Below are 13,513 nucleotides of genomic sequence, written 5' to 3' on the forward strand. Positions count from 1 at the left end.
TTCTTCATTGGCATTACATCCCCCACTGGGACATTGCCACCTCGCAGCTTAGTGTTCATTAAGCACTTCCACAGCTATTAACTGCGAGGTTTCTAAGTCAAGTTACCATTTCTGCATTCGTAATCATGAGGCTAACACGATGATACTTTTATGCCCAGGGAAGTCGAGACAATTTCAAATCCGAAAATTGTCTAGACCGGGAATCGAACCCAGCCACCCTCAGCATGGTCTTGCTTTGTAGTCGTGCATCTTACCGCACGGCTAAGGAGGGCCCCTAGATATAGCAAATATGTTTTGCATCCAAATATTTTTTTGTTGGGATTTAAATTTAAACAAGTCTGGTGTAAACTCAATGAATAATCGCTTAACATTAAAATTTGGTAAATTTTGAGGCTTTACAAAGCTAAAGTACACATTATTGAGCTGCTTGTATCTTGTATCTGCTTGATCTGAACGCGAACTGGTACACCGCGAAATGGTTAACCGCAGAATGTTTTACCGCGAAATGTCGTACAATCCTGTTTATCTGTTTATTTAAATATAACACCTACAGACTAATCCCAATGATGTGTAAAAAAAAATATGTATATAATAAACAGCAAAAAGTCAGCAAAAATTAACAATACTCTAAGCTTTAATGTCGCGTCAATGACCTCGATCACTGGGTACTGTGTAGAATCTCCTCTGTAGCACATTTTCTTGTTATAAGTGGAAGTCGAACATCGCCGCCACTATGTAAACAACTCGTTGCCACATCCGTCGCAACGGTCGGGGTTATACGCTGATATTGATTTGTTGGAAGATGGTTCCACAGTCGATCCTGCCCTGCAGCACATCGGCCACAGTCAGGGCTCGGCATACATTTCGTCGAGTACTCAGAGGCTCGAGACCGATAAGCTGGCATCGGCTTTCGTAACTTGGCAACTGTTCCTGCGGAGGAAGAAACGCAGGGAATGATGTTGAATAGATTCTATCCGTTCAGCAGCATTGTTGTAATTAGGTCTCCAGACCGCGGAACAGTATTCGAGGGTGGAACGTACAAGTGAGCAATACTGAGATTTTTTAGGCAATATACTGCCGTTATACGCATAACTGTCGCATGTATATAGGAAATTCCAGCAACCATGGGACAAATATGCGTATGACGAAAGTATACGTCGTAGAAGTTTCTTGCAATTTAAAAGATACATCCAAGAGATCTGGAGGCTTTGTCCACGACATTTGAGATGTGATTCCCGAAAAAAATCTCCTGCATGTGACCAAGTTGTAGATACTCCTCCTAGCAAAACCGTGGAATGCAGGGAGCCGAGCGAGATGTGGGACCAGTGACCGTCCAACCAAAGAGAGTTTCGACTACACACAGGAAACCTTCACCCAGAGAAATTTTCCGTTCCGTGTGGAGTTTCCAATAAAATAAATTCAATGCCGAAACGAGAAGAGCACGAGCCTTGTACGACATACCGTGGTCGTCAACGATGTTGCGAACAGCTGTTTCAAGCTGCGTCATGGTGCATGTTTGGACTGCCATGCTAACTTGGTGGGGCGTGGATGGAAGCGGTTGCTGAACGACAACACGGCTGGCTCTGTTGTGGTTGCTTGGATTGCTGGCGTAGCTGATAATTTCGCTGGATTGAAAAAACACAGAAGCGAGTGGTGCTTCTCATGACATGTACAACAGTTGTATTTGGAATTGCCCTTTTTGCATGGATAACCAACGCTGAGGCAATTCCAACACAGGCGCTTCTGGCGCTTCTCGGCGTTTACTGACGTTCTTCCTAAGAAACACTGGACATATTCAGATTGAATGACTGTCCGAACAGGGAAGCGGGCAGGAATAGCTGGGAGTGGATGAGGCTGATGCATTGAACGACACTTTCTGTTTAAAGTTTTTCTGTTGGAAACCGGCCACCTTCGACGAGGTTGATTGAAGACTGTCTGACCCGACGGAATTGAGTATCCGCACCCGCTGATATAGAAAATCGACCATTTTTTCATATTTTACATCGTTCTTGTGGCTAGTTTTCTCCTCCCAGACGCGGAGTGTGGCGTGATTCATCTTGTACGCTAGAAGGTAGATAAGGGGCAAGTCCCAATATTCCACCGGTTCGCCCAGTTTGGCTAGGGCGCGAACATGACGTTGATAATCGACAACCAAACCATGAATGTGTGTTGCACACTCCTGCTTCACTGCGGTCAACTCGTACAGCGCCTTGAAGAGTTGCTTCTTGAGGTATTTGCGATTGTCGTACCTCTTCAGAAGAGCGTCCCAAGTTGGTTCGTAGCTATCGTCGGCGATATTGAGCGATTCGAAGGGTTTTTACACCGCGACGAGAACAAATTAAACTATTTACGCACGATCATACAATGTTGAAAATACCAGTTCACGTCCGATCACTGAAGTTAAGCAACATCGGGCGCGATTAGTACTTAGATGGGTAACCGCTTGGGAGGTCACGTGTTCAAATGTTCGCGATACTCGCGAGCCGTCACTCGAAGGACTTGCTTCGCTAATTTAATTAGCCCGAAGAGCGCATATCAATGCAAAATCTTCCACTAAATGCACTAAGACCAGTATACACCCGATTCTGTTTTTACACGGATTTTGTTTACACGGCCGTGTCAAAAAATCCCATACAAAATTTGCATGATTTGTCGAGAAATCATAAAACGTTTTTTACACGGATTTTCAAATTTTGAACTAAAAACTTTTAAAACGAATTAAATTTTGATAATTATGCTCAAACCTAACAGGGACTGTTATGCTCCCATTTTCTAAAACTCAGAGAATTTTTGCTGGATAAGCGTCCGAGTACACACCTTGATCGAAAAAATATTGAAATATTCCAAAACCGCGTAAAAAAAATTCGAGCAGCATGGAAAATGGTACCAATTTATCAATATTTGGGACTTGCACTGTTTTGGCGCAAAAAATAGCCAGATTAATGGGAAACAATTCCTCAATTTGTAACATGGGACAGTTATGCGTCCACCGGCAGTAAACATAACGTGAATTGTGTCAGTTCAATCAAAGGTAATTGCCTATTTCCGGGGATTAAACCACCCGACTTGGACGTTAATTTACAATGTTATGAAAACTCATATGTGAATATGTACGTTATGTGGAAGATATTGATTTGGAAAATGTATTGGAGGTAACCACTTTCCCTTCGATGGGACTCGAACCCATGACCCTACAGTACGCTAGACTGGTGCTTTAACCAACTAAGCTACGAAGGATCTCCGTCGGCCTTCGCAACCTAGCGGCTACTGAACGAGCTCGAGATTCCCAAATTGGACGCATAGTCAAATCACTCGCAATACATTTCTCAAGCCAATACTTCCACATGTGTATTGTACACGTCCACATTAGAGGAGCGTGAGTATTTAGAATGTCTGGCGGCTATTATACACATTCTTCATCAGCAACGGTACTGATCAAGTGAGGTTGTGTAAGCTATTGTGTGTTTGTTTGTGAAATGTGGAATGTTTTCTTTAAATTTCAAGTGAAATAAAAAAAAATATCATATTCACCCCAGTTTGTAAGATATATTCGTTTCACGGGTTTGTATTATTTTGAGCTACAATATCAATTTGCTACTGCGCACAATTAAGCACCATGGTTTTGTTTATGTTCCTTAATATGCGCAGATTTGACTTTCTTGTAGGCGATATTAAGGAGTGTTATAGGGGAAATTACAGCTTTACGGCTAATTGATAATTGATAAATTATTGATTAGTCTCCGGCCTATTTTATTTCTTCATGTATGCAAAATACCAATGGTACGCATTACCCAGCATTTGCCGTACCAATCAGATTCATACAAATATTTTTATATTTCATGCCTAATACTAATCAACAGCAATAATCACAATAATTATATCTCCATTTATCAATTTCAGATTGTCGGTAAATTTTTATCTAAACATGACTTCGATTTAATCTGCCGGGCTCATCAAGTGGTCGAAGATGGGTATGAATTTTTCGCAAAGCGACAACTTGTGACACTATTTTCAGCACCCAACTATTGCGGCGAGTTTGACAACGCAGGTAATTTTGAACATGTGTATACTTTTATATGTGAGTCTCCAAGTACCCTTGCGAGTATAGGCGTAAGATTGCCAATCCGGAGTTTGAATGCGAGTTGAATTGTCGGTCCGGCCTAGAATGTTTTCAGGTAGGAAACATTCTCGGCTCCCTGGCTATGTTCCAGTTGGAATGTAGAGTCATTGGCCTCTTCGAAGTATTTTGATACACGTATGAGAACAGTTTCAATGGAACAAATTATTAGATTTGTAATTTCCACAATTCGATCTGCAGTTAGTCTTGCTAGCAAAGTCGTAGGATTGCCAATCATCTCGTGAAATGTATCCATTGTATTTGCCACACAAGGTACATTCTCATTCAATAGCGGGCATAGAAAAACCTTTAAATTAATAATTGAGAAAATTCTAAAAGAAAACTAAGTTAAAGCAGGACAAGTTCCAGTTGGAATGTAGAGCCATAGAAGAGGATAAATTTAAATAATGATTTTACATGGTTGGTGCCTTCGACTGAAAATTTTACCAACAAATAAGCTATCTTTCGAAACAATAGAGTGACCAAAAAATTGAGCCTTTACAAAAAGCATGGAAATACAAACAACTTTGTAGATTATACCAACTCTCTATCTCTTAACGGTAGCGAATTTATGTGATGAAATTTAAAAAAAATCGTATCTAAAACAGGTTTTTTTCAAGAAGCTTTTTTTAAATAATCAAAGTAATCCAAATTACGGCAGGTCAAACACCTGCCATATGAAAGTATAGGCCTTCAGCTACCAAATGCACCCTGTTTTATTGAGAGGATATTTTTTATTGAAGAGATTTTCAGCCCCGAGCTGGTTCGCCTCTTTTATTTTTACTATCATATTGAATAAAGTACACTACATAGGCTGTCTTTATTTTCCGAAGGGGATTCTATGTTTCTGGTGTGCGGGTTTCTTCGTTGCTCTTCCGATTAACATGGCAGCAGAGGGCTGTTACAAATACAAAATACAAATACAAAAATCTGCTGAAGCCACAGCGTAGTCTGGACAAAATCCTCTGATTCTTCCAAGCTTTTATGTCGGACCAGCGATGTATACCACCTTTCATTTTCCGTGGGAAAAGGTCACGTTCTTTTCTTAATTCTATTCGTTCTTCCAAGCCGAGGAAATTTCCGCTCTGATGGTACTTCAGGATTTGTTGGAGTCTGCCGTTTGCTGCCAGTATATCCGCGGCTTCGTTTCCTTTGACACCGCTGGGACACAGACGGACAGCATTGATGTTATTATTTATAAGTTAATGCAGAAATATAGATGATTTGAAGCAGAATCCGATTGATATTACCACATTTTTTTCCCCGTGAAGGCGTTTTATCATCAATTTTTGGTAGAAGCTGCCTATCCGAACTTGAATACAAGTTCGATAAACTTGTGTTTATGTCTAGTAATGATTCGAAACAGCCTCTTTATCGTTGTTCGTTATCTGTTGAGAGCGATATTTGCAAACCCTGAATGTCAACATACACTAATGGTCAACATAATTAAGTGCCCACTTGCCGTTTTTAATACAAAATGGTCAACTTTGGAGTTTTAGATCCTGATTACCCGTGATCCGATTTTGCTGACAATTTGACCAGAGCTCAGACATAACTTGTAGAAAAATATTGCGGTAAACATGACTAAATGGCAAACTTAACTATGTGTATTAAAATTAAACATCCTTTAAAAAAATGCGGTAAAACCATTTTTTTTGGTTAAAAATTGATTTTTAAATATCTTGAAAACTACAATTCTTAGTGTAAAGTACAGGTATTATTAGCAAACTTTTTTATTGCCAAAGTACACGTTTTTGCTGATCATGTTATCAGTTTACAACAATTTCCTAATTTTTATGGAAAATTTCCAATTCTTCTTGGAAATTTGTTTTTTTTTCAATTCCACCACGTTGTAATCTTTACAGATACGTATTTCGACCTCAACTGTAACACCGTCTTCAGTGTCTCGTACTTGACTCTTCGAGTGAAGTACGAGACACTGAAGACGGACTTACAATTGTGGTCGAAATACGTATCTGTAAAGATTACGACGTGGTGAAATTTGATGGAATAATATTATAAATCGTCTTATGACAGGTGATTTCAAGTCAATGTGAATCAATAGTTACTTGATTGTTTTTAATAGTTTTCACTATGTTGATACAAAATTGATTGTATGGATTCATAATGTTAAAGTTGTGCCACAATTGGGTGAAATTTGTGAGGTGCAAAATTTGATGGTGCTCTACATCACTTACTATGGGAGGGAAAAGGTTAAGATTTTTTTAAAGTATATACTGCCGCGATTCGCATAAGAGTCCCATGTCGATTTTCGAAGATTTTGATTTCATTTCAGAAATAAGCTTAAAATGAACTTATCTTTTAGAAAAACCTATGAAATAATAGGCTTTGTTCTATAAATTTGAAAAACAAAACCCATTTGTGTTGTCCCATCTTGCTATTTATTTGCATAATAGTCACATTCCAGATTTTGATACACTTTTGCAGAAAAAATAAATATAATTATGGTCCATTTAATAGTTCCATAGCAATGCATACAGATAAAGAATATTATGCCAAATTTTCAGATAGATTGCTGGTTTTATCAATTTATTAGATTTTTTTGAATTTCTTCATGTTAAACAAGTTTGAAAAATTCAACGGCATATTTCTCAAGTTGATGAAAACTGCCATGGGACGCTTATGCGAATAGGGGCAGTATAGCGCAAAAATAAACAAAGTTCTCATTATAGTGAATCATTTTAAACTAGTAGGTCAACATTAATTGTAATTGTAATTGTTTAGCATCGAAAGTGTAAATTTAAATTTCAATGCAGAAAATATGCAGTATGCAGAAAACTATATGTATGAAATAAACATGGAAGTACTGGAAGAGTAGTATTGATATAAGAAAACTTGGAAGATTATCTTTGGACAATGTAGACATCATTTAAAAAGGCAGATAGGATCTATAAACATTCTTTTTTTTTAGGTGCAATGATGTCAGTGGACAGTACGTTGATGTGTTCTTTCCAAATCTTGAAACCGGCTGATAAGCGCAAATTCCAATACGGTGGAATAAATTCTGGACGACCTGTTACACCTCCAAGGGGCTACAGTAAGAATAAAAAGAAATAAGCTGATAGCGAAAAACACATTATAAATTTAAAAAAAGCATACATACAAGTTGAAAAAAATTAATCTACATGATGACTTATGTAAAGTTAATTCAAATAATGAAACTTCGAGGAGACACATACGACATTATTTAAAATTAATTTAAAGGATAGATTGCAAAAATAAAATTCACATAACGCAAAATGTTTAAAAAATTATTAGAAAGAACAAACGTCAAAACTTATATCACAAACGTCTGGATTGATATCAGCAGTAAAAATGCGAATACCATTGCGATTAAATAATAAAGGCGATAAAACAATGTGTGTGTGCTTTTTACAAGGGTTGAAGGCCTTCAAAAATCTACGCGAAACAAGTTGTTAGCCGGGTTCCTTATCCTCCTTGCCTCGCTGGCTAAGTTGTCTCCATCCTTGCTTGGCAGTCTCAAACTTCTTGACTCGAATCCTTCTAACTCCCTCGGGGTCGAGGGTAGTCCACCAGTTCCGATGAACGAATCTTCCGCACTAATAGTGACCCGACTACCGGCGGCTGTCGCAGGGGACGCTTTCACGCATTGCGCCGACTTCATCTTCGGGTTGCAGAGGTGGTCCGACAGTTCCGGTGGTGGATGACGTCCCCACTGGCGGTGCCCTACATACTCGAACAACTTCCTTATTTTTTCTTCAGCTAGATGGTCGGTCCGACGATTCCAGTTAACAGCAGACTTCCGGTTCCCCGACGACCCGAGGCCAAACACTACTGACTGCGCTGAATTTCCCCCAGAACCGACGCTTATTCGCTGGTCCCTTCACCATCTAAGCGGCAGCTCCTCCGATAGTATTTGCGTCACGACTTTGCTGACTGCATTCCACGTGCCTTCTCCGTGATACATTCGTTCTGACGTGATACATTCGTTCTAAAAACAGGCATTTCTCGACGTACTTCCGCAAACCTTGGACAATCGAGTACCATGTGCTCTGGAGTCTCCGCTACGTTGACATACGCCAAACAGAAAGGCGACGACGCATGCCCACACCGGTGCAAATATTTATTGGCGGAAACAGCCTTGTCCTTACAAGAACAGCATGCGATAAAAGTTCACCTCTTTATGCCCCACAGTTTGACGAATTAAAAAAAACCCAAATGTATCCACCAGTGGTGATGATGCCTTTCTCGATTCAATATATTGACTTCGAAATAATGTTGTAAATGCAGTGCTTATTGCCTACATTTCGGCGGTTTAAAGTTTTGGTGCAATTCTAGTACGCTGTTTAAAAATTACCTAATTATGAGAGTAATAGGTTGGGCCACGGCTAAAATGATTAATGATTCAATGTGTGAATGCAAACAGTGTTTTGACGTAGAACTACGTCTGTCTTTTCTATATTGGGGTACACTTTACGATTGCAAAAAATCGAAAAACGTCACGAAAATATGATAGACTTTGATCGTAAATATCTCAGCCGTTTCTCGATGGATTTTCAAATTTCTTGGACCATCCGATCAAGGAAAAGTCAACGCTTCATTCCCGATGTACACTGAAGTCGTTTTTTACGCGTTTTATTTTTACACGGATTGCTTTTTTGCAATTTTTTTTCACTAATATTTCGGGATTAACGCGATTCATTTAGACATATTTTGGAAAATTTTTACGTGGTTTTAATTTACGCGGCCCATATTCTCCGCGTAAAATCTGACTCCAGTGTGTTACAATATTTATGTATGATTATTTACTACTGAACACTTGCTAACAGCTTCTTCTTCTATAGCACTACATTCCAACTGGAACTTGGCCTGCTTTTCAACTTAGTAATCTATTAGAATAAGGAAAATAAGTTCAAAAGTAGCATTTACCAATTCTTCGAATCGAGATACAATTATCGAACGACTTTTACTCTCTAGCAAGTTTTTATCAATTGATAATTTGGATATGTGTTCGCTTGAGAGTGTTGTTCATCCTTGATTATTTGAAAATTTTATTTTCATCATCCTTTTCAAATTTTGTTTTTAAAATTATTAACATCACCATGGTTTGTAATGCTCACTCAATCTCAGCAGACAATCACGAAAACTACCAGTACTGCCACGTAGTTCAACGTCACCTTTGCGTACAACCCGATTGGGCTGCACATTTTTTGTTGATAAAAAATAAAAATATAATCCAAATTGCTTGATTTATTGAAAAACAAAAATAATAGTGTCCAACTTGGAAATTTGCTCAGTCGAATGAAACCAGTTGCACTCGAATCTGTCAAGTCCTTCTATATATGAAACCCGTTTGACCCTTTCCTTCCCATGGTACCTGTAGAGCTCCATCAATTTTTGCATCTTCCCACATGCATCGAATTATTTCAACAACAAAAAGCAGTATTTGACACAACTTTATAGCTTCATCAGACTGCAAATATAATCAATTTTGTGTAAAAATAGATAAACTATCGAAAACAATTAAGTAACTATTGATTTACAATATAGGTGTTTCCTTCCTATTGAAATTTTTGAAAAAGGTAAAAAGTAAAAGTGAAAAATGGTAAATTAGAACGATATAGTCGCCCACCAACGCGGAGAAGTCCATCCTCGTAGAATGGCCGTAGATTTGCAACAAGCTTGCATGGTTGGTTGGATATCACTCGTTCTATTTCATCCGCTAGATGAACACGTTGAATCACCTTCATTGTTGTTGGCACGACGTAACTCTTCAATAGTGAGGTAAGGAAGCAGCAAACGTTGAGATGCTGATTTTTTACAGTTTTCGGCGAATCGAATAACATATCCGATGATACGTTGAATCTTACGGTATGAGCTTTGCGTTGAAAATATACTGAGTGGTTCAGTAATTGCAATCGGCATAGCAACAATCGTCTTCATTTCAGGTAACTCATCGTCAGGAATGTCGTTGTATGGTTCAATTGGTTCTTCTGGCTGGGTTAAGAACGGAGGTCCATCCCACCAGAGGGAATTTCGACTCAATGCTTCCGGGAGTTGGCCTCTGGACACAATATCGGCTGGATTGCACTCAGATCGAACGTAATTCCACAGGTATCCACTTGTGTTTGCTCGGATTTCTGCTACACGGTTTCTTACAAATGTCTGTAGGCTGCTAGGAGGTTTATTCAACCATGCCAGAACTATTGTACTAACGGAGTATAGTCTGACATTTGAAAATGGAATATTCAATGCTGATATGACCCTTTGTACCAAATGTGTTAGAAGCACTGCGGCACACAACTCCTTGCGAGGAATCGACATCTTGTGTAGAGGAGCAACCTTCGATTTGGCACTAAGCAGGCGTAACACACGAACACACTGCGCAAGTATAAGCATGCTCCATATGCGGCTTCTGAAGCATCTCCAAAACCATGAAGTTCGTAGTATACTGCGTTGGGAAAGATGACACATCTTGGTACCTGTATCAGACTCAGTTGATGTAACGCATTCCGGAGTTCTATCCACTTACGTTGATTTTCGTCGTCAAGCACTTCATCCCAGTCGGCTTTGGTTTTCCATAGTTGTTGGATGAAGAGTTTTGCCACTAATATAACCGGAGAAAATAATCCAAGTGGATCAAAAAGTTTTGCAACCTCAGAGTCACGGTTCGTTTCGTGATTGACTGTGACAAAAGTTGTGGTTGGGTTGATGTGCTGGCGATGAGAAAGTTGTCGGCTTTGGGATCCCAAAGCAATCCTAGCACCTTGATGACATCGTTCACTCTATTCATGCAAAGACATCTGTTTTTCCCGTTCATGCGGTGGTATATGTTGCAGAAAATCCTCAGAATGCGAACACCACTTGTGTAATTGGAAGCCACCGCGAGCTAGCAGAGCCTTCAATTGGGAGTGACATTCGCTGAGCTCATCCAACGTATCGGCGCCGGATAATACGTCATCGACGTAGAAATCTTCCCTCACGATCCGAGAAGCGACAGGGAAATCCAAAGCTTCATCCTCAGCTAGTTGCATGAGACAGCGCGTTGCTTGATACGAAGTCGAAGCTGTTCCATATGTAACCGTATTTAGTTCCATTACTCTTAGCGGTTGTGATGGGTCCTCTCGCCAAAAGATTCGCAGAAATCGTTGGTCCTCCGGCGCAATGAGCACTTGACGATACATTTTCGATATATCAGCGGAAAAAGCATAGGAGTATTTTCGGAACCGCAGCATGATCGAGTATAAAGTCACTCTGTACGACAGGACCTATCTGTAGAACCTCGTTCAAAGATAGTTTCGTAGGTTCCGACTTCGCACTAGCATCAAAAACCACTCGACATTTTGTACTAGACTTCATAGGGCTTAGAACTGCGTGGTGCGGTAGGTAGTACTTGGCTTGATGTGGAGGGTCGTTGGCTTCATCAACTTGATGGCAGTGCCCAAGTGACTCATACTCACGAAGAATATACACCCGATTCTGTTTTTACACGGATTTTTTTTACACGGCCGTGTAAAAAAATCCCATACAAAATTTTTGCAAAGTTGCTCCATTTTGCATGATTTGTCGAGAAATCATAAAACTTTTTTTACACGGATTTTCGAATTTTGAACTGAAAACTTTTTTACACGGAACGCATCCCCCGTGTAAAAAAAGAATCGGGTGCATTGACTTCGTAAGTTGTGTTCACGCTTGAACAGCTTTTCCAACATCAGGAATCGGTTGAGTGCTAAAGCGCGACAGTCGTCAAGTTGGTCCAAATTCTGTTTGAATGGAAGCTGCACCACAAATCTTCAGGACGAATTACGCTTATAAGTTGACAAGAAATGGTCCTCACAAGACTGCTCTTCGGCTGAGCGACTGGAAGCGGTTGGTACTTCTTCGAGTTTCCAGAATCTGTGCATCAGATCCTCAACATCTTCAATGGTTGCAACATTGGAATGAAAAGCATTTGCACTTGAATTTCCTGATGTATTGATGGTTCCTGCAACAATGCATCCTAGGTAGGTTTCACGAAGCGTCGGTAGATTTGGACCTAGTGCGATGTGACCGGACTTGAAAATGTCGAAGAAAAGCTGTTCTCCAATGAGTGCATCAATCTTGTCTGGAGTATGGAATATTGGATCTGCTAGTAGAATGCCATCGGGAAGATTCCAGGAACTCACATCGAACTTGGCAGAAGGTATGGATTGTGTTACCTTAGGTGTCACCAAGAATTCAATGCAGGCCGTTCCAGATTTACCGAGTTCCAAAATCTGGAACGGACTGTCACGGTAATCTTCTCAAGAGTAAGACTTCGGAGTGCGTTGATCCCTGAGATTTGGACGTTGGTTTTCGTTTTCGAAACTCCAAGGAGATTAGCCATCTTTTCCGTGATGAAGTTTACCTGCGACCCACTGTCTAGTATTATTCGACAAGGATGCGGCTGACCCTCCTTATCGAAAGCGTGAACTACGGCGGTGAGCAACAACACTGTTTTGGACTCCGATGTTCTGCTGCAGGAACAGGTCGTGGTTACAGGTTCAATCAATCACAGTCGAGGGCGACGAGGCAGGAGAAGAAGCGTTCGTTCGGATTAGAGTAGAAACGTCGGGTTGAACAACTTCGGTGTTGTATGGCTTCAATTCTTCATGGAGCAATGAGTGGTGTTTCTTGTTGCACTTTCGACAGGTTCTTGTGGAAGAGCATTGCTTGGAATGATGGCCTTTACGAAGACAATTGAAGCAGAGTCCGATGGAGCGTATCTTCTCGGCTCGCTGCGCTGTCGTGAGTTGTTTCAATAGCGAGCACTGGTAGTTGAAATGTTCACCAGAACAAATCTTACATGACTTGACTTATTGGTTTGAACTTATGGCGGCGTTGGTTTTCTGTGGTAGAAGTTTGGGTGGTGGACTAGGCTTCGTCCTTGATGCCGGCGAGATCGAAAGCTGTGACATCTCGAAGTTCTCCAGAATTTGACAGCGTGATTTCAGGATTTGAATTGTTGGATCGTACCTTGGCAACTCACCTCGGGTCGACTCCCATGCCTTACGAGTAACCTTGTCGAGAGCAGCGGTGATTAGGTATACGACCATGTGTTCTGATACGCCGGTAAGTTCTTGCTTCAGATATCGTAGGCTCTCCACATGTCCCGTTGCTTCGTCCACCAAGAAACGTAATTCCTTGAACGATTCACTGGGCATCTTCCTCAGATTGAGCAGGCCTCGCAGGTGAGTCTCAACTATGATTCGTTGGTTCTCGTAGCGTTCGCCATGCTTGTTAGTAATTTCCCCCATTCATTATTTTGGCATCGAGTGAAGCGGCAGCCGGTCCAATTAGAGCCTTGTCTAAATGGTACAATTTGATGGCGTCGGAATCGGCAGAATTTTCCATTAGGTCTTGGAAAATCGCCTTAAACTTGGGCCAGTTGGCGTA

The 13,513-nt window shown here is 40.4% G+C and overlaps 1 protein-coding gene and 1 pseudogene across 1 annotated transcript in view; both read left to right on the plus strand.

Annotated features, from left to right (window-relative positions):
• The window catches only part of LOC134226489 (serine/threonine-protein phosphatase alpha-2 isoform), a 111,209-nt gene extending 103,820 nt beyond the window's left edge, over nt 1-7,389 (plus strand). Inside the window, exons 5-6 of the mRNA XM_062707300.1 lie at nt 3,901-4,048; nt 7,050-7,389. Of these exons, the coding sequence (XP_062563284.1) occupies nt 3,901-4,048; nt 7,050-7,195 (294 nt within the window). The 3' untranslated portion in view covers nt 7,196-7,389. The remainder of the gene's footprint in view (nt 1-3,900; nt 4,049-7,049) is intronic.
• On the plus strand, nt 2,350-2,468 carry LOC134228265 (5S ribosomal RNA; annotated as a pseudogene).
• Nucleotides 7,390-13,513: the final 6,124 nt, after the last annotated feature.

The sequence above is a fragment of the Armigeres subalbatus genome, chromosome 3 (genome assembly GCF_024139115.2).
Source record: "Armigeres subalbatus isolate Guangzhou_Male chromosome 3, GZ_Asu_2, whole genome shotgun sequence".
NCBI classification, from domain to species: domain Eukaryota; kingdom Metazoa; phylum Arthropoda; class Insecta; order Diptera; family Culicidae; genus Armigeres; species Armigeres subalbatus.